Below are 26,693 nucleotides of genomic sequence, written 5' to 3'. Positions count from 1 at the left end.
ATGAGATTAAAAATAAACCAAACATTCAGCTCAGCAGGCAACCAGTGAGAGCAGTGAGGCTACTCAGCTCTTATGCAGGAGGTGCTGCAGCAGCTTTGTTCCAGCAGGGCAATCCGAACATTTCAAGCTATCAGTGAACCAAAACCAATGCAGCACCCATTCAGCAACAGTCGTCTGAATGTCCTCAAAGGCATGTAAATGTTTTCTGTGCTGTACTTGCTGTTGTGCTCTAGCAGTGTTTTAGCAGCTGTGGATAATCACATTTTACAATATAACAGGTTTTCCTGTTTCTATAGCTTCTGCACTGCTTCTGGTTAATAATTACTTTTACTTCTTTTAAAACGCTATTGCCTAGCAGGGGAAGAACTAAAAATGGTTTTCAGTGTGAGGCATTTGTAAGCACGTTAATAACACTGGTTTTACATGGTTAAGATCTCACTCACTGAGGACTGTGGAAAAACGCCTGTGCAGCACAAGCCCAAGCAGACAGCTGGTTTCCTAACAGCCTTCCCTTCAGCATTCTCCCTAAGCTAAGCTGCCCTAATACGCAACAGCTTTTGTTACAAGACAGAGCCTGGAGTCATCTGAGTCATTGCTGGGGATTTCTGATGGAAGTGAAGTGAGGCTATCTTGGACTTGCAAGTTAACCCAAACCTCTTCCTATCCCAATCAAGTTGAGGCCTCCTCCTGTCTGATCATCAGCTACAGAGCCCCTCTCTCCAGCACAAAGCAGAAGGCTACTTCACTTGCCAGTAGTGCCAGCAGTATCAGCCAGTGGCAACCAACACATCCTGAAGGACAGGTAAAGGGCCAACGAAAATATCAGGTCCACAGAGCCCTCTGTGTGCCTCACTTCATAATCTCCCCCTCTGCTTCACCCCCCACCCCTAAGACTTCTGACTTCATGAGTTCTTTCACTTGACAGGCTAAGAGGGAAGGAGTGGGCAGGAGCTGCAGCACATCCCATGTGGATGGATTGGGGCAAAGCTTTGGAAGGCAGCGGCTGGGATCACGGAAGGTGCAGAGGGAAGGAAGGACAGGGTTCAGAAGTGTCTGCTCACACCTCCAGAACTAACCCCTCAAAATGGATCTTACAGGCTGAACAGAATCCAAAGATCAGAACTTAATTTCCTAAGTGCTTTTCGACTTTCAACTCAACATCAGGAAAACCAGAAAAAAAAGCTGTAATTCAGGGCTAATTTCACGTCTGCATTTCAGAGTTAACGTGCTCTCTCCCTTTACATTAAAAAAAAAAAATCAGGAAGAACTCATCAATTTACCTTTAAAACAGCTACTTTTGAGCCAAGGCAGCTACTTTAAACACCTTCCCATCTGCCTCTGCCAATGACTTCCCTCTGGCATTCCCACGCTCCCTGAGCCCACACTCAGGCACCAACACGGGCACTGCAACCCATACAGAGCTGTGCAGTCAGTGGGACCCGATGTGGGTCACAGCAGCCCCCCAGGAGTCTAATGGCCACCTGTGACCCAGGCAGCCGCTGTGGTTTGCTGTGCTGCTGCCAGGGAGGAATACTGGAATATAAAGGGGGCAGAAATGAGCATCCCAGGGAAGGTACGAGCAATGCTGCTCAAGGAAATGACCTTCCAATCACAGCCTAGAAATTGAAAATCCAAGGGAGGAGATAGCATCGCATTCTTCAGGTGCTAAGGAAGAAGCTCAACATGTTTGTGTCACTTACTGTATCCTAGGATACAGCAGAAAGGCATAAAACACCTGAAAGACTCCTGAGCTAATGGAGAATGTGTTAGAAACCATTCTCAGAGGCAGCAGGTGTATCACACTCCATCTCCATCGGTGTTTTTAATAACTTAGGTATTTTTAAGCACAGGCTTCCTGAAACTCCTGTCAGTTCTCCCTGCCTTTTTGCCTACCGCCTTTCCCACTGACGTAGCTCCTCATGGACACAACCTCCTGCCAATGATGCTGGTTTCAGGGCTAGTCCTGGACCTCCCTGCAACATTCTGCAGCACAGTGGGCACGGTGGTGATGGGCTGATGGTTGGACTTGGTGATCTTACAGGTCTCTTCCAACCTTAATGGTTCTATCATCCTATGACTCCCAATACTGCCATCTTCCAACAGCTCGCTGCATTCACTTCCCTTGCTATGTAAGCTCGATGCTGCCCAACAGGAAATCACTGATAATATGATGTCTGGGGCTGGCAGTACTACCAACACCCCAGTGTTAACCCCATCATCTGCTAAAATGGTGACTGCCGCTTCAAGTGAATGCTTAAAAACGAATGCTTAAAAACCACCGGGACCACCAAACCCAAATCTGGTTTGCTGAGCCACCCCAAATGGTTTCCCACAGTCGTGGTCTTTCATGGCCAGCGGTGATGGAACTGGGCCACCAGCAGTTGCCTAAGACAGGTTGACATGGCCCTGTGGCCCGAGACACAGAAAGCTGTGCACCAAGTCAATGTGGTGCAGCAGCACACTGAGGGCACAAAAGGAGACATTGAAACTGGTTCCACACCTAATGCAGAGTTTGGGGCACATTTCCTGGCTCTTCTGCTGCTTTTTAGGCTTGTCAGCCACACTGTAGGAAAACAAAAATCATGGGAAATAAAAAAGACTAAGTAAAAATGGCATCAAAGCAAACGTAAACAAAAATACTTTTTCAAACCTCTCTGGAACACCAGAGCAGACACAGCACTCAACAGTATTTTGCTCAAAAAGCAGGGGTTTGAGCCTGCAAACTCTTACCTGTGGCTTTGTCTGTACGTATCTCCACTGAACAAACCACTGCAGTGTGTATGAGCAGTAATGCTGCTGGGCTCAGTGGAGCACACTCTCATGCAGGGTATGGCCAGGATCAGGGCCTAGCTTTTTTTTCTTCCCCAATTACATTTAATGAGAATTTGCAACCTCCCCCACCCCAGTAAAAATCTAAAAGAACAACACCTTCTATTCTGTGTCTAGCCAAAAAAAAGGCTTCTTTATGTATTAAAACAAAGGAGTTTTTAATGACGCAGATATCATGCTCAGATGATAGGGGTGTAATCCTTCTGACATAAATATCAGTAATCAAAACCTGAACTTATCTTTTAGGTTATACTTCTTGTGAACAGTGGGAGATTGGCATCTCTGGAGAGTGAATCCCCTCCAGAGGATCTCAGATATCTCTTCTGAATCTCTCCATGCAGGTGGGATGGATACATGCTAAGCACTAATGCGTGTGCAGATACACTGGTGCAACCTGCCTGCCTTCCAGCTAGGAATTTCAGAGGGCTCCTACAAGTTTCCCAGTGCCTTATGAGGGAAGTGATTGTTGAACAGGTCCAAAGAACAGGGATTCAGAGGCATAGAGGCGGTATTAAGCGTGGATTTCACCTGCTCACGTGCGTTATTCCCTCTGACTATTCCAAATATTGTCAGTCATATCAATATTACACTGAATCTCATACCCAAAACCTCATCTGCAGCAAAAGCAGCCTTCGCTTAGCATGTCTCAAAGCAGAACAACCAAGTGACCCCATGTGGCTACCTAAGGATTCACATAAACCTCAACTGAGTCGGAATTTACCCTCCTAGCTCTAAAGCACACTACTTCCACGTGATGCACCTCTCTTTGCAAGTCCTCTGCTCCTCCTCTGCCTGCCCTGCTGGGGTCCCGAACCTACAAGCACAGGGAAATTTCCATTTCTCATGTGGAGACCTCACATGCTCTGGGGGTTTTGGTCCTCTCGACAGCCTGCTGGCCTGTACTCAGGGAGGTGGGACTGGTACCTGGCTGCTGAGCCGGAATCAGAGCTTAAGGACAGTGAGGGTAAGGTAATATACTGTTAAGTAGATCTGACAATCCAGAAGGATCTCTTTACTGGCAAAAAAAAAAAAAAATCTTTGAAGGATGACAGCCAAGGCCAGAGTCAAAATCAGATGTTCTTGTCAACATCTACTGAAATACAGCTTAAAACCAACAGCACCAACACTTCATTTCAGTCAAGAAATGGGGATAAAGCGACTTACCAAGATTGTTGTCCGTTAGCACTTCCTTGACCCTTTTAGTAATGCCATAGGTGTCCAGCTCCGGGGACATAGCGACCAGCTCCTGGATGCTGAGTGCTGAGTGCCCCGACAGTGGCAAAGGTGTTGTGGACTGGGATTCCGAAGCAGGCGGCTCGCTGGGCTCCTGGCCTTTGCCATCCTTATTGGTCTCTATAGAAGGACAGGGCTGCTGTACCAATTCTGTCAGGCTTTTTACCGACTCGCTGGAACTCATGGGAGATTCAGGAGCAGGACTGCAACTGGCAGAAGTCTTTGGAGTGCTTTCTGCAATTAAAGAAAAGAAAGAATCCCCACTTTAGCATAATTGTAATGTTTTGATTGCAGGATATTTAACTTTCCTTCTCGTTTACATTCTACCTACTCAAAGAAACGCCCAAGTATGCCAAACACTATTTCTTACAGCCTGGTTACTGAAAAGCCTCTTTTCCAAAACAGAATTATTTTCTTAGTTTTATCTTCAGTAATCCTTTCTCTCATATAAAAACAAGAGTACACAAATAGAAATCAGGAATAAATTCAGTGCAATAGTTTGTATGGTTGCAAGGAATTCCCTTGGTCAGGAAATTTTTGAGCTTTGCTTTCCCAACACTGCTGTCTAAGAACACTCTCTGATACACAATCACAGAGGCTTAAACCTCTTTCCACGACCTATAAGAAAACCACCACTATGGGGTCGTGTTCATGGGGGATTTCCTACAACTGACACAGCTTTGTATCTTGAGAGTGTCGTAGATTTCATATTGTTTCTTATCACTCACATCACATTTTTGCACCTCCCTTTGCCCAGGAATAACTTAACACAATTAAAATACAGCCTGCAATTATGTCGTATTAATTAATGTGTTTGAGAATCCAACATAAAGATAGCGAGTGGATCAGGAGACAACCAAATCTGTTATTTTGACACTTTGAAAGAAAGCTTTTTGAATCTGTTAATTTGCCAACCACAATAGTTTCTGTACAGAATGCTGTTTTCCCTACGGAAGTTCACAATTATTTCTAATGCAACGCTCTCCATCGTGCAGAGAGGAGGCCAAGCACACCCCAAATCCCATCCTTGACATCCGGACTGTGTTTTCTGAGCCCTGCACCACCACAATGGCAGCCATCGCTGTAAGCTGATGGTTAACATCAGATTGCACCATTTCTCACTGTCCACGGCACTCCCAATCCCTCACAGCCTATCTGGGCTCCGTGGACACGGAGCTCAGGCGGTATGGGAAGCACATCCTCAGCACTACAGGAAGCACTGCGTGAGTTCACGTAGGGTTCACTCGGCTCAAGGTTCACAGCACAGTCGTGTTGTTGAAGGCAACAGAAGCCTCCAGGACACTGCAGTTTAAGAGAGGCTCCCCGACACACTTACATAAAGTTGTCTCTCAAACACAGAGCTTTTACTTGGCGCTTTGTGAGAGATGCAAAACAGGCAGGCATAAAGGGAAAGCCAGGTGCATATAAATCTTGAAGGCAAGAGGGATCTTGCAAATCTTATTTCCTCTCTCTGTTCACCCCGGGTCGTCATACAACTGAATATAAAACCCGGCAAATGTTATTTTTGTATCGAGAGCAGCAAAGGAATTGTACTGTAAATTTGCCCTGATTCACCCATGCGAGGGACCAATTTGGCAGATCATCCATCTTGTTCACTGTACACTGTCAGGGATGGCATGAATTCCCTACATGATAAACAGATTTCTTCTCAGGTCTGCGTCCTTTAACCCACAGCAAGGTCAGAATTATGGCTGCCTGGCTAATAAACAGCGCGCCACTCGCTCAACTTCCCTCTAATTTTGTCCCTTGTGCCAGCTTACACAAATCTTACTGAGTAACTAGAGCAGCTGCAAATTTCCTACACAATTCCTCATCCGTGCACTGCAAAGCACTCGCGTGCACGGAGGGCAGAAAGAATCCCAAATAAAAACCACCCAACACCCATGCAGGAGTCAACGGAGCGTTCGGCAATGCCTCCTCCTCCCTCTCCTTCCCTGCCCGGCCTAATTATGTAAACAACAGAGGTAATCTCTGCCATCATCTATCACCGCAATGCCCGATGTTGCTCACATATCAGCTTATTTATTTTTTATATCGCATAGCAAGAGCTTGCTTGAATTTCATTTTTAAGGCCAATCTGCTGCTTATTTACTCAAAAAGGTAGGATTATGTGGATCTAATTTTGGAAGGCAGTACAGATGACAAACTGTGTTTTTCCTCCCGACGAAAGGCGAGTGTAGAGTGGTTCCAATGAGACACGATGTGCATAAACCACAAATAACTCCAAATATGTTCCCCATTCACTCCTGGCGCTTTTCCATCATGGAAAAACACTTTAAATGTGATACAAATATTGGAGGGAAAGGTCCATTATTTGGAAAAGTCCTTTCGATAATCGAATAATGCAAACATTCCCGTTAACCTATTAAAAAATTAAACAGACATTTGGGGCACCACTGATTGCCGACAGAACAAAGGGAAAGTGGGAGCTGCTCACTATTACAAATTAAACTGTCAATCTACAGTCATTTCAGATGTTGTATGAAATAATTTGTCTGTGTTCGGTTCCCCCAGGTTCCTCACAGGACAACAAAACAAACTCAGGACACGTGAAAAATACACGCCGAGATTCCCAAATCAAACATTTCCCATCAAAATAAGAGAGCATTTCTTTAAACCCCGTTCTGCTTCCCTAACCCCACTCTGCACCCAAAAACAGCCCTATCTTAAGGACGATCCAGCTCTTATGTGAGCCATTCCCTGTATTGATACAGCTTAGGAGAAAGATCTGCAACAAGAACGCTAACTTGGAGGACTGGTGGTGTCCGTCAGGGCCCAAGGATGGCCATGAGACACAGTTCAACAAGGGCACTTATAATGATTAAGAGCTTGCTGTAACTTTTGCATACCTTCAGGTTGATTCTGACAAGTGTCATTAAAGATTCAAATGCCCCATAAATGCAGTTAGGGGACTCAAATCTTCTAAAGCTGCAAATACAACCAAGACATGGTAGGCCAAAGCCATGTCCTTCTAATGCTACTCATTCAGAATTCATTTTTGGGCATAGGGAAGTTAGGCATTACCAAGCCATTCTTAAAAGCACATTTGTGTGTGCCAATAACAATGATAAGATGCAGATCAAGTACTGAGAGCTGACATCCAGCATCTGAAACACCTGGCAAGAGTGACTGGCCTCCATCCACAGCTAAAACACAATGACTACTGGACACCAACACTAAGTACTTCACAGTTAAAGAAAGCAGGAAAGGACAGTGAGCTCCGGGCTCACTGATGGGGAGCCTTCAAGTCCCTGAAGGCAACTATGTCTTTATGAAGAGAAACACATCTGATTTAGTCTGGGGGAACCACAGTGCATTAGTTGGGCAGACAGCACTGCTGGTAAAACATACAATCCTTATCCTCACGTCAGGAAATTCTTCACTTTTGTTTTTTCCTACTAGAGCCATAGAGGGGGACACAGAACCTAAAATAAACGAACGAGTGGAAACAAGGTCAACACGATACAAACGCCTCCCAGTTTTGTTTTCTTTCTAAATACTATTTCCAAATATAAAACTGGTTCTTGAATAACCAGCCTACTGCAACAAAACCCAGCACCGTATCACAGCTTGCCCACCCCTCCTTCTACTGCGTCCCTATCAGGAAACTGCACACAACTCAGTGTGTATGAGTAGGGTCTGTCTGAGCTCCTTACAGAACTGGCTGAGAACTGTTAACAAACCGACTTTGTCTTAATTATATGAACGCAGAAAAATCTGTTGTGATCTTGCATTCCTCATAGCAATGGATGAAGCCAAACCATGCTCTGGTTCCATCTGTCCTCTCTATACCTTAATCAGTTTCTATTACGACAGTGTTTGGAAAATGTGAGACAGCCTGAGATAGCCTCAGTTCATTACTTACGGTGTTTATCCTGACTTTAACGTTAGATTCTGTCTGTTCTTCTCCAATGACAAGATTTACCATTCTCATGCTGGGGTCAGATCTCCAGTACCAGCTCCTGAATTGCCTCAACACTGTCTGTAAGTGCTTTGGACTACCATTATCCCACCGAGGCCCATTCTGGTGATGCACAGCAACTCCTCCACCTGCAGAACACAACTTTTCCACCACAGCCTCTGCACAGAAGCAGCAGGACAGCCTGCAGCCACAGCACACACGTCCATACAGAGTACCCTGTCCTTTGTCTGCCTGGGAACTGCTGCATTGCTAATGCGAGCTTAGCTTATAGGCTTCAAAGTGACTCGGGGGAAGCAAGGTGCGGAGCACTGAGAAGTTGGGGAAGATCATGCAGAAACGCAGAAGGCATTTAGGGACCTCTAAAAGGATTACGAAAAACACTATATCTAAAGACAGCAGGCAGACAACAGCTGCCTTAAGTTTCGGGGAGAAGTGGATTGGAAAAGCAGATCCACTGTAATTTTCAGAGACAAATCTCTGTAGTTTATCTGATCCACTATTTAAATTTCAATACAGAGTCCTCTATCTGCAGTAATAATAACCTAAATTCCATTTAGTGTTCATTTGAGCAGTCAGGATAAAGTCATTTCTTATTATCTCCCCACTGTGTAAAAAACAGCTTGAAGGTAGGAAGTCAGCAAGCATTTTCACCAAAAAGTAATTATTGTAAGTGACATTTTTACTGCTGGCATGCCATAAGGCGAACTGCGCATTTGGAAGGACAAGTTGCTAAAACAAAATGACAGGGTACTCCGTGACATTCCGACAGGAACCCAAACATGATTTATCCAGCACTCGCTTTGATGCACCGCTTCTCCCGGTGTCCGCAGCCCAGGCTCCAGCTCTGTGCCATGCAACCCCGAGTTGTCCCCCAGGAACGGCAGGAGTGCAGATGTGCCATGCATGGCGGGGAGCATCCCGTGCTCTGCTCCCTTCCTCTATGGCCATTCGTACAGAAGATGGAAGCAGACAGATATGGATAGGAGATCTCTTGGCAACCTCTTGAAAGAGCATTTGAGACTTCAGGGCCCGCCTTCACCTACTCATACAGATGAGTCAATGGACAGCAGCAGCCCTGGCAGGTCGCCCGAGATCCCAGTATCTCACACTGGGATGGGGTTAGCTTCTGCTTCCCCTGTTTCCAGCCACTGGGCTGCCCAGTCTGTGGACCAAACACTCGTTATTGTGTTCACCAGCACCTGGAGATCCCAGGCAGAGCTTTTGCTCCCTATCTCCCACCTAATCGTAACCCCGGGACCTCCTAAAGCACCCAACAGCTCTTCCCGTTAACAGAGCACAGGTCTGGTCTCTAATAAATCAGATCAGCCTTCATGGAGCAACGCTGCCATACATCCCTCTTCTGACTAATTAAACAAAAACATCCCTGAATGCTGATCTCTTTCTCACAGGTAGCGTTCTTGGCGGATTTATTTTAAGTGCATCAATCTTGCCTATCTACAGTGTGCAAATTAATGTGGCTTATGAAAATACGATCCTCCCTAGAGTTATCAACACCCCCAGCTATACATAGGGAGCATGGAAAGCTCCCTCCAGCATGCACACAGAAAGATACCATGCATGTAGGTACGTACAGCCATACTGCAGCAAGTGCTTGCCACAGTTATGGTTATGGATTCCCACTGCGACCCTGGGGATTTTGTTTGTTTGTTTCACAAATGTTTTCACTTTGGGCAAAATGTTATTTTGGGTTTTGGCTCGGGGAAATTTCATGTGGTTGGGGGAGGGATCAAAGGAAAAGCTCCTCAGGGGGCACACAGAGGTCTGCATGTCTGCACCAAGACAGGAGGAACCAGCGTGGGTAACCCCGGGATCAGCAGGGGAACAACAACGGCCCCTGTCCTGCACAGGAAAAGGATCATACAGATGTTAAAGACAAGCACACAGAACTAGTTGGATGAGCAGGGTTAAGTGCTAACAGTACCCGAACAGTGTGCGCTGCTGAAGGATTGCAGGGCGTTGCAGCAATTCTATGTTGCGTGTTCTATAATTACATCAGCTCTATCCCTATACTAAAAAATAAGATGTTAACCATCTCAGAAGGCAGGAGTTAGAGCAACGTGAAGTTCGCACAGGGTTGGCATTAGAGCCATGAAGGAAGCCTGACAGCTGGACACGTAGATGTTCTCAGTGAAGCCAGGTGACCGATTCTCCTCCCAACAAACGCACAACCCAGCTGTCCCACAGGCAGCCTCGAGCTGCTGCCTCACACCCAAACCCCATTAGAGAGGTGCTGCGTCCTGCTGATGCACGACGCCTCGTAAGCTGAAAGGTGTGGGCTGCAGACTGCTATCTGCTGGGACATGCAGACACCAAGGATCCTGTGCAGAAGGATGCAACCTAATTAAAGAGGCACAGAATCACAGAACGGCTTGGGCTGGGAGGGACATCAGAGAGAGACTCTCAGGTCAGCCCAGCAGCCCCAGAGCCTTTTCCAGTCTAAGGGATGTCCATGGAAGAGGTAAACAGCACAGCAAGCATGCAGGGACAGCTTAGCTTCCTCAAATGCCTACCAGCTTGTGCATAGGTTCCTGAGGTACCGTTTTTGCACTGAAAACTGCTGAATGGTGGGTTTTCATGTTCCCTAACCATTAACAACAACCTTTATAAAATGGAATCATACTTTAATTTAGATGATTAATGGCAAAATCATGGCGGCTTCAGAAGAAATCCCTCTGCTCTGCTAATCTGTATTTAATATGCAGATTCTTTCTTATTTCTTTAACTTAGTCAGAAGTCAATATTTAGCAGTAACTGTTGGAAAACGCCTTCAATAACCTTATTATTAAAACAGCTTGTGTGCACAAGCTTTAGTCAGGATTTTCTGAATATTAAAACAAATATGTCACGAAAGCAATCAATCAACATGCCACAGTTATATTTTTAGTCTACTCAAAATAAACACGTGCACAATACCTTTTGGAAAGCAGAGCTTGCCGAGGCTCTGCTGCACGTTCTGGTGTCTTTGTTGACGATGACCTTGTGGTTGGAGACTAACTTTGGGGTATTTGCACCTTTTTGACTGTTTGCTGTCCTCCTCTATGGGAAGACTGAGCGTGGAGGTATTTCTATGCCCTCCTTAAGATTTTAACCTGCTGTCTGCTCCAGACAAGCACAACGCACTAGATGCCCTGTGCATCCCATTCTGCATTTATCCAGATTTCCCCCTCTAAGCCATGTGCCATGGGCAAGACGCTTATGGGATGGATCCGAGGCTAAGGTCTGGATTCCCTCCCCAGCAGGCCCGGCTAACAACCCCAGCAGTGCTCTTAAAAGCAAGCACCCCTTAAAAGAGTGACCCCGAACACCGCTGCACCCAATGCCCTCCTCTTCAGGAGCAGTACTGGCAAAAGTACTGAAACAAAATGACATTTACACTGCATGCAACAATATTATAAAAGCGATTAAGGTACATTATTTTACACATCCTCATAATCTCTCCATACTGCTTTACTTAATTTGTGATAAAATTGTTGAGAAAGGGTACTTAATGTAGGACAGTCAGTAAAAGTAATTTATCATCTTCCCGCTTCGGTGCTCACGTTATCAGCGAACTCATTTTCTGCATTCATCATGCAATCAGCCTATTATTTGCATATTAATCAGGCAGTGGACCATGAAAGAGCCGCATCCCAGCCAAATGCTGCACTATCTCAGGAGGAACACTCAGTAATTATCATACATCAGTGTTATGATGTGGTAATTGATTATAACATCTTTCTGTTGCCCCTGGGGAGTCCCACTGCTAACCCAGCTTCAGGCACTCTGTGCAGATTTTTCTCTGAAAATTAGAGGAACCATTGCTGTCCTTTCATTAGATGTTTTTTCTACCTTTACAACAGGCAGCTCTCCGAGCAGCTCCAAGTCACTTTTGCCTATTTTTTTTTTCATCAGGAAAAAACACATCTGCCTCATATTAGAAAATATAAGGAAAAAGCCGAACAAACCCAACCACCCTTAAACAACAGTTGGGCTTGTTCTTGTCCGTCCTCTCTTTCAAGGTCTGATGGTTTTTTAGGTACTGGTATTGCTTACATAATGCCTTTCCCATCAAACACAACAAAATGTTGCAACTTCAATAGACAGTAATTGCAAAGTTCGTATAAAGGCAGTTAAGCTGCTTTATTTAGGTGCCAAATGAGAGGCTAATTTTGGTCCTCTCGTAAAGGACAAATGAAACATCTGCCAGTTCAAACTTGCACTATTTTTAGGATCCCAGTTCCAGGGGGGTAAAAAGAGAGAAACAAATATGAAGCACCCCTGCAGTTACAGGGCAGTTAATGCCATACCTCATTCGTTTGTGCAGAAGCAGACGGGGAGAGCTAGGTGGGGAAGGCTCCCAGCACCACCTCCCTTCAGCAAGCAAACACACTGGGGTGGATGTCACAGGGGAAGCTGTAGGGAGCAACTGGGACAGAACTGAGCGTGCCTGGGCTCTGCGGTGAGGCTGGATGACCTACTGGGAAGGCTGGAGAGAGGAACTCGTGAGGACGACACGATGCTCCAGAGCAGCTCTGTGCCTTTGGACGGCCCCGTCGGAGGGATGTGGAGTGCTGACACCAAACGGGGACGTTCTGCCAAGCTCAGGCTGTGCCAGTGAGTGGAATCAGAAAGATTATTCTGGGCAACCATCACTCTTTCCAAGCACACTATAGGGCATGACTGACAGAGCCAAGAAAGAACGTATTTTAAGTTGTTATTAGCAGTATCTCAAAGAAGTGTAGAAGTGGAATATTTAAAGATCAGGCTTACTTTTTGTTTCTGATTGTCACTGGACTTCCTCCTTTCATTAGGCTTATTAATTAGACATTGTTCTATTTGCACTGTTATTTAAATTTGATTTCAAATGCATTTTGTTTTCAACGCAAGCTCTGTTTCCTATCAGATTTCAGATAACCACAGGATTCTTTCCTGTGCTGTTTCTCTGGGTGGCTGTTGGCTGACTTTAAGACCTCCAAGACCCACCAAATTTGGTGAGACAATGTTGTCAGTTTTTCTCCCTTCCTGCTGCACCCTTAAATGCAAAGGACAGGCTAGAAAGTAGCTTAAAAGATATTAATTTTCTGGCAATTTTCTTTTTTTTTTTTTTCCTTCTTAGGAACAATTTGATATAAGTAATGCATAACTCTTTATAATCGTAAGAGGATTTTGTTGTTTGAATCTAACAGGCTGCTTATTTCCCCGTTCTACGCTACTTTGTGCAGAAGACAGCTGCCTCGTAGCTCCATCCCCATTATAAAATGGAAATAACAACCTGCACATTCATTGCCAGCACACCTCTTTTTCAGTATTTTGGGAGGAAAATAGCCCATTATCTGTTCTTTGAATTGAAAGCAAGGCAATTTTCATCCCCAGAGGAGCACGGTGTGACTCAGCGGGCAGCGGGTGGGGTTGGTACCTGGGAGGGCAGCTCCATCCCAGCAGCTCCATCCTGCTGGCAGCAGTTCCTGTATTTCCTCTTCCCATAAACAACCAGCGAGTTCCTGCCAGCTGCCAGAGCCTCCCAACAGCAAAACGCCCCATCTCTTCGGAGCCCTCCCGACCTCTCCTGCAGCTGCCAGCCCACGGGGACGGAGCCCAGCCACTGCCCCAGCTCCTGACCCCCCCGGAGCTGTGGCACGGCTGTGACAGCTCTGCTCGCCTTTCAGTGCTGCTCCAGTTATTTTTGTATGTGGCTTTGTAACGTAGCAGCTCTGTGCCTTCCACTCGGCTCCACTGCAGTTGGCAGCTGGAGGGAGGATCCCAACGTACCCAGGAAGAAGAGAGCAGGCATGGGCTCCTTCTGTAGAGGCTGCTACCCTCTGGATTAGCGATGGTGGTTACAGTAAGCACCAATAATTAATGAAAGGAGATAATAAGCAATGAACAACAGATTCACAGAACGAAGGGACCTCACAGCCCACCCAACCCCCTGTCGTGGGCTGGTTGCCCCCCACCAGCTCAGGCTGCCCAAGATCCCATCCAGCCTAGCCTTGGGCACCTCCAGGGATGGGGCACCCACAGCCCAGGGCAGCAGTGCCAGGGCCACCTTCGTAGCAAAGAATTTCCACCTGGCACCTAACCTAGATCTCCTCTCTTTTAGTTTAAAGCCATTCCCTCTTGTCCTGTCACTATCTGCCTGTGTACAAAGTTGTTCTCCCTCTTGCTGATTAATGCCATGACGGAAAGCGGAACTTGCAGAGCTCTGATATTCAGCACCCATGGGGAGCAGAGATGCTTGGACCGATACCAAAGGGAAGTGGAAATACCTATTTACAACCAGACTGGGAAACTTCTTGAAAGCGGCCACCACCAACCCACAGCCATGCTTCAGAGTGAATTAAATTTGTCTTCAGAATACAGCAGGAGTCTCCTCTTGCCATATTAATGTGAAAAGTGTGTTGGTGCTTTGTCATTGCAATTCAGCCTCAAGGAATATCTGCCTAGAAAATAGCGTTCGCTCCATGATTACAGCTATGACCACAATGAGGATGGAGTCATCTTCTGCAAGTTTCATCACTGGGTGGCTCAGTGCGCAGAAAGGAATGCAACCAGGACAGGAATTCTTCCTCACATCCCAACTATTCACCAAGCATCCCTGATGGACAAAGGGCTGCAAGGCAGCGTGTGCAGGACAGACCCAGGCGACAGGCAGGAGTAAGCAGGTGATGCCCTGTAATGGCATCCAATGTTATGCTAAGAACTAACTTGATGCTCTGACTTCATGCTGCGTTCCCAGGTCCCAGCGAGGTGCCCTGACAGCAATTCTCCCAGCTTTACTGATACCAGAAAGGTTGCCAGGAAGGTTTTCATGGTCCAAATGTCAGAGAAATGGCACAGAATACGATCACATGCACTACAGACAGACTGCAACAGCTGCCCGTATGAGGAGCCAACTGATATCCCTTGGTTTGAAATCAAGACAGCCAGGGCCAACTGCTGCAGCACTGCAATCTCGAGCCCCACGCTGGGAACGTGGAAAGCTCCCCAGTGCACACCACTGTGTTTTGGGGCTTATGGAGACAATGCTCAGCCAGCTCTGAGGTTCAGCTCCTAACCCCTGCACCCAGCACAAAAGGAGGTAACTTCTCGACCAAACGCAGACTCATAACCGGTCATCAGACAGAACCTACCCAGCCCAGGAATTCTCAGCTATTAGAGAGCCACGTGACCCCTCTTCTCTCCCATTCTACAGGCCACATTAACCAGAACCATTTCATGCCATGCACAATTTTGTTCACCCAGAATGCCTGCAAATGACTGCAAAACAATCTCCCTCTTCCTTCCGATTCACCAGCAAAGCACAACTCACACTGGGGAAAATCCAGCAGCACCACCAGCTCAACTGCTGGTGGCACCTCCGGGTGCTGAGTGCCCAGCTCCACAGCCTGCCCCCCATCACAGCCCATAGCACCAGCAGAACAAACCAGTACAACCAGCGCAAGGAAGGAAACCGCAGCAGCCCATGCTCCGCTGCCTCCATGTGCTACAGAGCCCCGTATGTGTCAGGATGGTAATCTCAGAATCATCCCCTGTGTGGGCTGCAAGCCTGAGATGCAATCTCTGCACTTTATTTCTCTCAGAGCAGTGAAGGTGGCGGCATCCCGCTGTCAGCAGGCGAACAGGAAGAGCTACCTGGTGCACAGCAACTTCCTGCCCACCTGGCAGCTTCTGAGCTGAGAGCTGCCACAGGAAGGAGCAGTATATAAATAAAAACGTAAGGCACGCCTGGGTCTGTCACCATTGCCCAGTATGTCTGTTAGCATCGCAACTACAGCAAAACATACACTGCATTCTGACTTGATTTCAGATTTCTTTCCCAAGCGATGGTAAGAAGTAATCTCCCTCCTGTTACAAATGTTTTATGTTGAAAATAAAGCTTTTATGCATGTTTCAGTTGATCTAAATACAGTAGATCTCGGGTTTTAAAATCACCAGATAATACACAATTATCTCAAGCTAGATCCTGATTTTGAAACAAGCTCTAATTAGCTCCCCATTTTATGCCGCTATAATCCTTTCCTCAACTCCCATGAGCGTTACCATTGCTAAGCAGCATGAGGTTAGGAATGATGGATGATACCCAGAAAGGAAGACAAACAAAAGGGAAATTCAGAATCCCCTGAGATCACCCGCAGCTGTATCGGCAAATGAAGATTTCCACATTAGGTCATAAGACGACCCTTACAGAAACACATACCAAAAAGGCACGTCTTTATCCCGCTGAGTATTTGCTAGTCTTTAATGTAGTATATAGAGAGTACACGTCCTTCACAGAGGATATGCACTAAAGCGAGTAAGAATTCAGCCTGCCTGGGAGTAGCTTTGAGACGAACAGCAGCAGAAACATTTTCTCCGTGCCGTGTAGATGCTCCCTACAGATGTAAGATCCTGGGGTAAAAGGGACCAATACGGGCTGTACACAGTGCAAGTGTTCAGACAAACATCCGAGCACGTCAACCTCCTCCTGACGCATGGCTACCTTCCAAACCCAACCCAGCCCCGATCATCAGCAATGCAACTCAATGAGGGCCAAATTCATCGTGAAAAAACGCTGATGCACTTGGGTGACACTAATTCCACTTTTTTTCTTTTTTTTTTCCGTGTGATTTGGTCCATGCTTTTGACACATAAATCATTAAAAAGGCAGATTTACCCAAGGGCATTAGAGCATTTAGGTGGAAAGGAATACACAGAAGAAATGCTGGAAAAGGCACAGTGATCCTATTTTTGGCCACCCAGGATATGGACACCGCTTTTGTGCACAACGCGCTCACCACAACCTGCACAGAGCTCTTCTCGTGGCCGAAGCCTTTGCTGAGCTCACAGCACTCAACACAGATGGGTGTATTTGGTTGGAACTTTGGTACAGGCTGATTTCAGAAATGTATCAATGCAGCTCGCAGAGAAGAAAAATGTGCCTGCTTTATCTCTAATTATATCTACATAATGCTTCCCCATTCGTCCTTGCACACAAAAGGCTGATGGGTCCATCTGTCCACGTGTAACAATGGAAAAGTACCGGACAATAGAACAGATTTTCATGAATGAGGTGTTAATCAAAACCTTATGATCTGGAAGCGTAACTAACTGGGTCAGAAATCCAGAAAATCCTGCTAGTTTGATATAATAGTGCCAAACAGCAATGAAAATACTCACAGCTAATAAAAGTTGGAGACGTTACTATGCGTGTTGACACTCCGCACACTGAAGACCTTCTTGGCAAAGCACTCAGGAGCCACTGAATGCATTAGTTTAATTTCACTTCTTTCCCTTCATGCATTCAACAAGTTCTGAGCCAATTACAACACACGGAAAAGGCCGCAGACCTTTTCTCATTTCCAAATCGTCCTGATTAATTTCTATTTTAAAATCACAAGAATGCAGCCCCTTCTGCCTTGATTTTCCTGGGAAATGTCTCAGAAGACCTGAAAATTGTAGCTGTTTTTTTCCTTCTGCCCTGCAGTGGAGGATCCTTCACAAACGCATAATTATTTTTACCTTTTCCAAACTATTTGCTGCGCATTTAATTACAGAACAGCTGCTAATAGGAGAACATTACCAATTACTCATTCAAACACCCTTTTTGTTCTGCACGGTGCCACAACCTCCTCGTTCCTCCATACACGGAGAGGTGCTGAGAAAAGAACGTCTTGTGAAACAATTCTGTTTTTAATCATCGGGAAGGAGAAAGAAAAGGGCACGAACCCATTTTCTCATTTGTAAGTTTGCTTTAAGGAAAGAAGGACAGCGATCATCAATAATGGGATTTTATTAGCTGATAGGAACCCGCCGCGTCACAAAATAGGAGCTCAAGGGCAGGAGCTGACAAACGAGATTGGGAGTGTGGGAGTGGAGCAAAATATCACAGCAGCAAAACTGAACTTCCTGAAGGAAATCGCTTCCAGCTACCAGTGATCCTCCTGGGGATCCCCAAGGTGGTCGGATTTTAATGCTCTGGGTTTGTCTTTCAATCTTTTATAATTACAGTTAGTCATAAATATGATGATTAGCAATAACAATGCAGCCTTTTCCCAGCTCCTCTGATTTCAAATTCCTCTTCAAATGGCCATAATTAATTACTCATATTTTCCATGCTGTCTTAGGCATTTATAACGGTTACTCTTGCGCAGTATTGATGCTACAAAAAGAAGTCAATGGCAACTCCTAATGAACAGCAGCGTATGAAATGTCATAGGAAATGTTCACGTTTGCTAAATGCTTGCCTGTAAGTAACAACAGCTCCATGGCTGCAAATAATTTTTCCCACTTTGGTTTGTTTTCATGCCTTGTTTTTTTTCCAGGGGCATATTTTTGCTTTTATCTATTTGTTTTTCAACTGCTCTTCTTAAGAAGGAACACGGAGTGAATATCGTCATAGATTTTCTTCTAGTAAAACCTTTTAGAATGCAAAATATTCTCCCATTAGCGAGGAAAAACAGTTCAGCTGGGATATTCGGAATAAACCCAACAAGCTCCAGAAAAGGAACACTTCAGAATGGCAGGAAGGTGGAAAAACAAGATAACCCACACCGCTCTGTGCCCTGAAACACCACAGCTCTCACATACAGGGCATGGAGCGGGGCACAGGTATGCTTTTGGAGTACAAAACAGCCCGAGTGGTTGCCGTGAGTGAAACAGATCATTGCTAAGAAGTCTGTGTGGGTAGAGTTTGGTATCTAACAGCAGGAACACAGCTGTTCTGCTCCTTCCTATGCTGTGGCCCTGGTGGTAAAACCTTCAGCAATTCACTCCTCTTTGACACTCATCTTTGTTACATCTGCTTTTTTGCAAACGGAAAGGGGAGGGTGAAACAAGGTTGGCTTGGAATACAAAACGAAGCTCGAAGCAGGAAGACGTAACGTGGTCTTTTCCCACCTTCAAATTAACAAAGCAGATTTTGTGCAAACGAAAGTGGAAAAATATGCCAGCGAATGAGGCAGCTGGGGTATGCAGATCGCATTACAAACGAAAGGCTTGTTTTACTGCCATTGTCACATGTCAGCCCGATAAGCTCAACTATGGTAAAAAAAAATCCTACGGAGCCAAGGATCTCTGAGATCAGACGGAGTCTCTCCATCTAATATATGCAGCTAAATATGTGTATTGCCTATATCTGCCATAGCAACAAGGAGGGAAGGAGGAATTAACTGGGTTAATAAAAAAAATTGAAGGGTCTCCTGTATGATACAACAAAACAAGAGAAACCTCTCGGCATCAAAGCAAAAGAAATGTAACAAAAGCACAGAGAATTATTTCAGAGCAAATCATTGAAACCAGCTGATTACCTGAGCTTGCACATCCCTGCTGTAGGGAATCCTGTAATGATGTCACAGAGTGAAGGACTAGATAAGAGAGGAGAGGAAAATCAGGGAACAATAAAAGGAGATGCCAAACCACAAACTAAACAGTAAGCAGCTCAACAAATAGCAAACGGCTGAGCTCAGCAAGGGCACACTGCTCATACGAGTCAGTGGCACTATAAGGGTACTACCGAGGCCAAGCTCTAGCCTGGCCTTTCTGCATCAGCGGCTATTAGGATAAGAGAGAGAGTCATAATAAAAGCATAATTGCAACAGAGCATTCCCCCTTCAGAGCTGAGTTCCAGCTCACCTCCTGAGACAGCAATCAATATTCTCCTAGGAACAGTAACAGTCCCTTATGCAGCACTAGAAAACAGCGCACCACATTTTCCAGCTCTTTGGCCAAATTCTGTTGAATTACGTGTGGAATTCATGCCTACGTAACATCGTCCTCATTGGGAACTCAATAACAGCTGCTTATCAATTAGGCAGAAACGAGCGCTCCTTGTGTACGCGTTCCCAGTGAGACCCCTAGGAGCCGGCTGGGATGCGAGGCCAGGCCTTCCCAGCACACGGCTGACGTCCTGCTCACTGCAACCTTAAAAAGATCTCCTCCTCAACTCAAACAACAGAGTGGAATTTTAATTACCTTGTCCTTGTTGCTGCCCTTGTGCAGGCAGGACACACTGTCCCAGCTCACCATTCAACCAGAGCTGCATACGAATAAATGGTTCTCGGCCTTTTTGTGTCAATTTACTCCATGGCTTTGGCCTGGAGAGCATGTCACTGACACTTCCTTGGGACAGCCCCAATACCTGAAGTGAAGCAACCAAGAAGGGCACGTTAAGACATTTGCTTTGAAGGGGGTAACGTAAGTCACTGCAGCTTCCTCTACTGCTACGCTGCTCAAGTCATTTTAACGTGGACAATTAACAGAACTTGGAAATGACACGGATACGCACTGGGATGGAGATGCCTTCCCCCTGCCATTGCTTTGCTCTGGAGAGTGTTTTGTGCTGTGCTTTTTTTTGTCCTGCAGGAGCAGCAGTACAAACAGCAAAAGGACGTATGAGATTTGCACGCTTTCCATATTGTCAAACACTTTCATCGGTTCTTAACAGCAAAAACGCTGCACAGCAGCACACAGAGGTAGAGAAAACAGGATCTGATTGTCCCGTATTTTGTTCTCTAACGAAAATAATTGGGACTTCTGAGACTAGGCCTGTATTTGGTTCATTTCTTTGGTGTGACTTCTAACGATGTGTGTTTTCACCTGTAGCAGCAGCTGCTCCATGTAAGCAGGTATTCAAGAACACAGCCGTGCACAGCAAAGAGGGGTTCAGATGGGCAGAATGCTCATTTGCCTGGAACCCAGCACGGGTGCAGGGATTAAAATTCACCCTTAATGCAAAGTGTCACAGGATCCTTAACGACCCTGAGAGGTCAGGCTCTCCATTTAGCATTTAGTGAAAAGGTAACGGGGCAATGCCAGCTCCTTCTGCACCATTAGAGCCATTCAATTCGTTATGGGAAGGAGGAACACCGGGTGCCCACCACTCCTCACAGCCTGGAGCTGCTTTCTGGTGGTCAGGGGCTGGCAGCTCCACGTGTTCAGTGCTCCTTATCTCGGTCTGCATCTGTAATCAGGTGTGCTTAAACACCTGAGCTGCCCAGCACCAGATGCACCACACGGCTGGGATTTCCTGACTTCAGACTCAGGAGATGGAAGGGCTTTTCCACGTGTTTGTTTAAATTCTCTTGTGCACATTTCCAAATAACAATAATTAAAAAAAAACAACAAGGAAAGATGCTCTCATGCCCACGATCTTCAACCAAAACAAATTTAAGGCTCTCCAGTCACGACAATGGCATCACTCAAATATTCCACGAATTCATTACATTAAGCATGAAATATTGAGTCTCGGTAATATTTGCTCCAGCTTTCCATGTTTCTAAACTCAGTGGCCCAGTTTCTAATTGCAAGGAACTGAAACCAACCCTTGTACAAAACCTGTGCAATTCACAGAAGGCAGGAAACCCAACACTTTCCTTTAACATCCTGAACAAAAGCATTTTTTCATAACACACGTGTGCATACCCCTTCCGTGGCACGGCCGTGTTAAACTGAGCTGCGCACTGATGTAAGGAGCATAAAGCACATCAAAACACCGGGGTAAGAAGAGAACCAATTCTTTACCTTTTCCCCAAAGATCCTTTGGCAGATGCCATTCTTTGCTAGCTTTTCTTTGACCTGCCGCGTTAGTTCTATCGTATCCACTTCCTGGTACATATAAATCTCATACTGCTCAGGTGTCAGAGGAGGAACTGAAGGTTTGGATGGCTTGGACAAGGACACGATAGGGGATGAAGGGAGGGGGCTATTCTGTGGTGTCTCACTGCGACTCGCCCCAGTCATGCTCAATTCAGAACTCTGCGAGTACGGAGATTCAGCGTTTGGCCACTCTTTCCAATACTCTGAAGAAGATGGTCCTTGGAGCTGGCTACGATCTGGCCTAGTCTGATTGCTGACCTTTTCTTTTCCACCACTGGCTTCCTCAACTTTTATATCTTCGGGAAGAGCTGTATTTCTTCTCTCATGCTGCACAGTATTCCACCAATGGTCCTTCCAAACACCACCACGTCCCAACTCATTTTTAACATGCCTCAACATACCCTGGGCAGAATCACTTATTCCATGGAGCTCTAAAACAGGCGCCTCCTGCGGCTCCTTTTTGAGCCCAGAGAGGTTCTGCAATGCAGAGATACTGGAATCAGTAACAGATGAATGTTTCTTCAGGGATATGGCCAAAGGAGGATAGCTGGAAACCGAAGACATTGCAGATGTAGATACTAGTTTGGGGGACAGGATAGAAATGTCAGCTTGAGACAAAGGTGTTGTTTTTAAGGCAGGATCAAGGGCAGCCTGCTGTGCCTCCATTTCACGTCGGGCTTGTTGCAGAATGGATCGAATAGCATCATCAGAATTGCCACTGCTAGATGCAGAAGGCGGCTGAGCCGGCTCAGCTATGAAAAACAACCAAAAGACTAAATGCAACAGAGGAACATGCTTTATATTCAACATGCGCTACTGTAAATATTTTCCTGTATGAAAAAGGGCTGCAATAAATTTCTGGATGGGAGAAGGGGGGAAAGGAGGGAGTTTTCACTAAGCAAAGATTCTCACTTTTCAAAGTAAGGTGAGATTTCCAAGGTTCTGCACTGGAAAATTGTTATCATTGCCAAAGGACTGGACGTTTGCACACACTGACCCAACTGCAGAAGTCTGCTACCATTTGCATGCTTCCCACCATTGTAAAAATTATCAAACAAAATGCCTTTGAAAACCAAGCCTTCGACTCCTCTTCTCCCACCCCCAAGTGGTCAATAACGTTTTATGATTCTATTTACAGAGTTATTTAGCCTTTCACTTCTATCTCCGCAAATGAATCGTAATGCACTCAAAGCTGAGCACAGCTGCGTTCACCTGGGTGGCCTATTAATAACCTCTTACAGTGTAAATAAGGTGAATCTTTCTAACTCCAAAAATAAAACACACAAATTACCACAAAGCAAGAAGTTTAGTAAAAGGTTTCATTATTTAATTTGACGAGCCCAAATGTGCTTCTGCTTCCTGTTTTCTCGTTCCATGGTTCCAATCACTGAAATAAACAGCTCTACATAAACCAGAATGATGCCTCAATGCTACTCTGTGCCCCATTCAAACCTCCAGAACGGAGACATGAGTGGTCTTGGAAGAGACAGCACCTAAATGAGGTACTGAGTGGTGAAATGGGGTTCTGCAGCAGTTAGGGGATGAGCAGAGCCTGGAACATGGGCGTACAGTTATCTCTGCAGAACAGGAAAGCTTTGCAATGGCATCTGTTCCCATTGTTTAAGTTAGTTTCCACTGAGGATCCCAGCATTTGAAAACCAGTTCCTCTGAAAGCTACTCTATGCAGAATGGGAGAAGTGAAGCGTTCGGGAATCCCACACACCACAAACAGTGACCTGAAAGTGAAGTGAGACTGTCCTAGCAATATGCCTCACCTGAACACATTTCTGGATCTCCCTACCTTCCTTCCTGCCACACGCTGTAAGATACACGAAAAACTAAGAAGTGGGAGGAGAGAGTGGGGCCATCTTTTCTGAGTCACCTACTGGTTTCATAGGGAGCTTGGAGGCTGAGTTAGTACTGAAAGGAAGTCCAACACGCTCAGATAAAAGGTGATACTGAACAATGTGCTTCCAGCTTCCTGCACACAGCCCACATTCTTCCCTACGTCATCGTTAGTGGCATAAACTCGTTTAAGTCATGTATTAGCTAGAATTTCACGTTTTGCCATGAAATTAGCTTAGCTTTCATTTCAAAGATGACTATCCAAAACTGCAAGCCAGCGTTAATTTCTCAAGAAAATGAAACAGAAGCATTGCAAAGTAGTGTCTACTTCAGCACCAGCCCTCTAGATGTACTGCAAATTCTTTTAAAGTAGAGAGAGCTGTGGAGTAGACAGAAATATTAACTACATGGCAGCATACAGTGAGAAATTAAACTTATCTCAGGCCAAGATGTTAGACATTAATTAAATTTCTGGGAAACAAAATTCTTTTTGGACTTGTCAGCTCGTTCACTGAAAAAGGCCAATATCCTTACATTCCGTGACCAAAAATAAAGTCGTGCTGGAGTCTGCCTGTATTATAATTTGAGTATACAATGTCCACAGTAAGCTGGCAGTGAGGCTCTGGTAACTGCTGGCTACCCTTTGAGCTTCACTCAGGCAGATCCCCTCAGCTCCCTCTCCCATGCAGCTGTAACCCTGGGGCCTGGAAGGGAGAGCACTGAGCAAAGGCCCCATCAGCATCGATGTGTATTAACTTATCTTGGGCTGTGTTACAGACAGAAACTACTCCACTAAATAAAGAAATTTTAAAAGGCACTTTAAACCTACATTCAAGGTTTTAAGAATATAATTAACTGACCAGAAAGCTCATGGTAATTGTTTTAATTAGATTCTGAAATAAAAGGAGCAAGAGACAAAATGAGGCTGTACCTGTTTTCTGTACTTGCAGCTCCCTTTTGGCTTGTTCAAGAATGGATTTGATGGCTTCATCAGAGCCAGTCTCTGTGGTTCGGATTCGTGTGGTTATATTACCTGAGGAGGAAAACAAAACTAATGACACCAGGAAAGCTTTTATTTGTTTGATTGTTTTGTTTTTTTTTTAACACAAATGCAGACAGTATAATACTGATGTGCTGCCAGCATGACCTGACAGCAGCTCACATCGAACCCTTACCAACATCTACAACACCAAGAACGCCCTTAACACAACAGAGGAAAAACACCCTCATTGCATGAAAGCTGTCCACCTGCTGCACTGAATGACCAGAGCAGTAACATCACCACAGGAAGAGCTATGTGGTCACATTGCATCTCCAAATGTAACACACACAGGTCTGTATTTTTACCTAACCCTTTCCCTTTTGGTTTTTTTTTTTCTTTCTTTCTTTTTGGAGGGGGAATGGAAACAGAAGGGAAAAGAACTGGAGGGGAAAGGAAGAAAGACAAAACCATAAGCTCAGGAACCATCCTTGAAAACTGCATCAGCTACCAGGCAAAGCAGGACGAGTGCACATTCAGATCAGAACAGAAGTTCAGAAACCTGGATGCAGGAAATCAAAACTAACTTGTGCCTTTCTAGAGGCTGCACACAAACAGAAGCACTCATTTAAGCACCGATACCATTTGAAGTTCTCTCCAGCTAGGAGCTATTGCTTGTGTTTTGTTCACTCTTTTTTTTCCCTTTGTTTTTTCTTTTAACCACCATGGGGAGAGAAAGAAGGGAAAATTCCTAAGACTGGGAAACTACTGCATTGTTCGTTAACAGATTATCAGTTGTAAGCGAGCTACATCATCTCTGAATGAAATCAGAATAACTGGGGGGGTTTGAGGTAGGAGGTTTTGCTTTTGTCTGGCTAAAAGCAAAATTCTGCAGCTGATCCATTACACAGCAAAATGTTCATACTTCAGTGATAACGTACTGATCTGACGTTCCCCTGTCTTTCTGTTCAGTCTCTTTCATGCACCGTAGTAAAGAAAGCACCACACTAATTTATCAGCTGATTCAAGTGTGTTTGTCAACATAAGCCCCGTGAGGAGAAAGAGGGAAAATTGAGAGCAGAAGCAGAATGCAGCTGATCTTGGATTACACACCACTGTGCCACTTTCCTGCTCTAAAATAATAAAGATAGCAAACAGAGCATTTCAGTAGACGCAGTGATTTTTAAAGCCACTTCTATCACTTATCTCTCTATCTGTGTATCTAGTGAGGAGGAGAGCAGAAAAAGTATCCAAACAGGGTTAAGTTAGTGCAGCAGCAGCAGAATTAGAAAAGCAAAGTGCTGGTCTAACCCATGGTTTGTTTTATACTTACTGTCTGTTTTTCTATCAGATTCCAGGCCAGAATCAAACTGCACAGTTTTAAGGAAACACACAGCTAAAGCACACTCCACTTCCTACGTATTGACTGCAAAGAAAAACACCTGCCTGTGACGTACCTTCAGACCCATTTCTTCGTTTCGGTACTTCCTGAAATAGTCTGTTCAGGTTCTGGCCTGGATTCTCTGTTGAAAAACAAGTTTGGTAAGAACAAAACAATCAGGGGATGGTTGCTCTGACATCATGGGCTGTGTGACATGAGAAGATAGCAGCCTGTCTCTAGAGACGAGGGTTCAAGCGTTCCTCAAACCCTCGAGCCTCTGTCTGAGCGCTGGAGGAGCTGGCTACTTTGGAAGAAGCAAGGCTGGCTGATTTGTTAATAAAGATTACAGCTACGTTCGGAAAGGAGATTAGACAGATATAAATAAATGTCTAGAGATACCAAAAATGAAGAGGTTAAAGATGGGCAGATAATCCCCTCAAGTACAATCATCAAAAGGAAGAGCAGATTATAAATCTAACAGCGTTCACTTTCAATTAAACAAAATCTAGACAAATCCTGCCTGTCCTTTCCAATGGTTCTAGACTGTAAACAACTTACTTTTCAGTTTCTCTAAATGTAAATCTCAGTCTCTGGTTAAGATGAATCACAACGGAGCGCGTATGTTATTTCTTAAAACCACCACCCTACATATGCAAAGCTGCTTTAAATTGGCTTCCTTTTTTAATCAGTCATTTCGTGCATCACCTATGATATTTTGTCAGAACACTGGGAAAAGACACAACAAAAACACGGTCTCAATAAACAGGAGAACGAAGAACTGCCAAGTATTTCTGATGGCAGCAGCTAGAGACCCCTCCTCGCTCCGCACTGCAGTCAGTGTCCCAGCTCCTTGTCCTGGCTAGCCAGTGGCTAACACATCGGCCAAGGCACGAACCTGCACGGTGCTGGAA

At 45.2% G+C, this 26,693-nt stretch overlaps 1 protein-coding gene across 9 annotated transcripts in view; it reads right to left on the bottom strand.

The window, feature by feature from the left end:
- Positions 1–26,693, bottom strand: part of CUX1 (cut like homeobox 1) — a 227,015-nt gene that overhangs the window by 32,693 nt on the left and 167,629 nt on the right. For 4 of the 9 annotated variants that reach the window (XM_015295631.4, XM_015295636.4, XM_046902273.1 and 1 more), the window contains 7 exons: positions 25,859–25,924; positions 24,354–24,455; positions 21,503–22,329; positions 19,955–20,120; positions 19,291–19,347; positions 3,994–4,296; positions 2,501–2,563 (listed from right to left, as the gene is read on the bottom strand). The exons of 1 other annotated variant lie outside the window; for it this stretch is intronic. In XM_015295631.4, the coding sequence (XP_015151117.2) occupies positions 2,501–2,563; positions 3,994–4,296; positions 19,291–19,347; positions 19,955–20,120; positions 21,503–22,329; positions 24,354–24,455; positions 25,859–25,924 (1,584 nt within the window). The remainder of the gene's footprint in view (positions 1–2,500; positions 2,564–3,993; positions 4,297–19,290; positions 19,348–19,954; positions 20,121–21,502; positions 22,330–24,353; positions 24,456–25,858; positions 25,925–26,693) is intronic. 4 more of the 9 variants (XM_015295633.4, XM_015295637.4, XM_015295635.4 and 1 more) reach the window with 3 other exon arrangements.

Source organism: Gallus gallus, chromosome 19, assembly GCF_016699485.2.
Source record: "Gallus gallus isolate bGalGal1 chromosome 19, bGalGal1.mat.broiler.GRCg7b, whole genome shotgun sequence".
Classification (NCBI taxonomy): Eukaryota; Metazoa; Chordata; class Aves; order Galliformes; family Phasianidae; genus Gallus; species Gallus gallus.
This window is presented reverse-complemented; position numbering and strand designations above follow the sequence as displayed.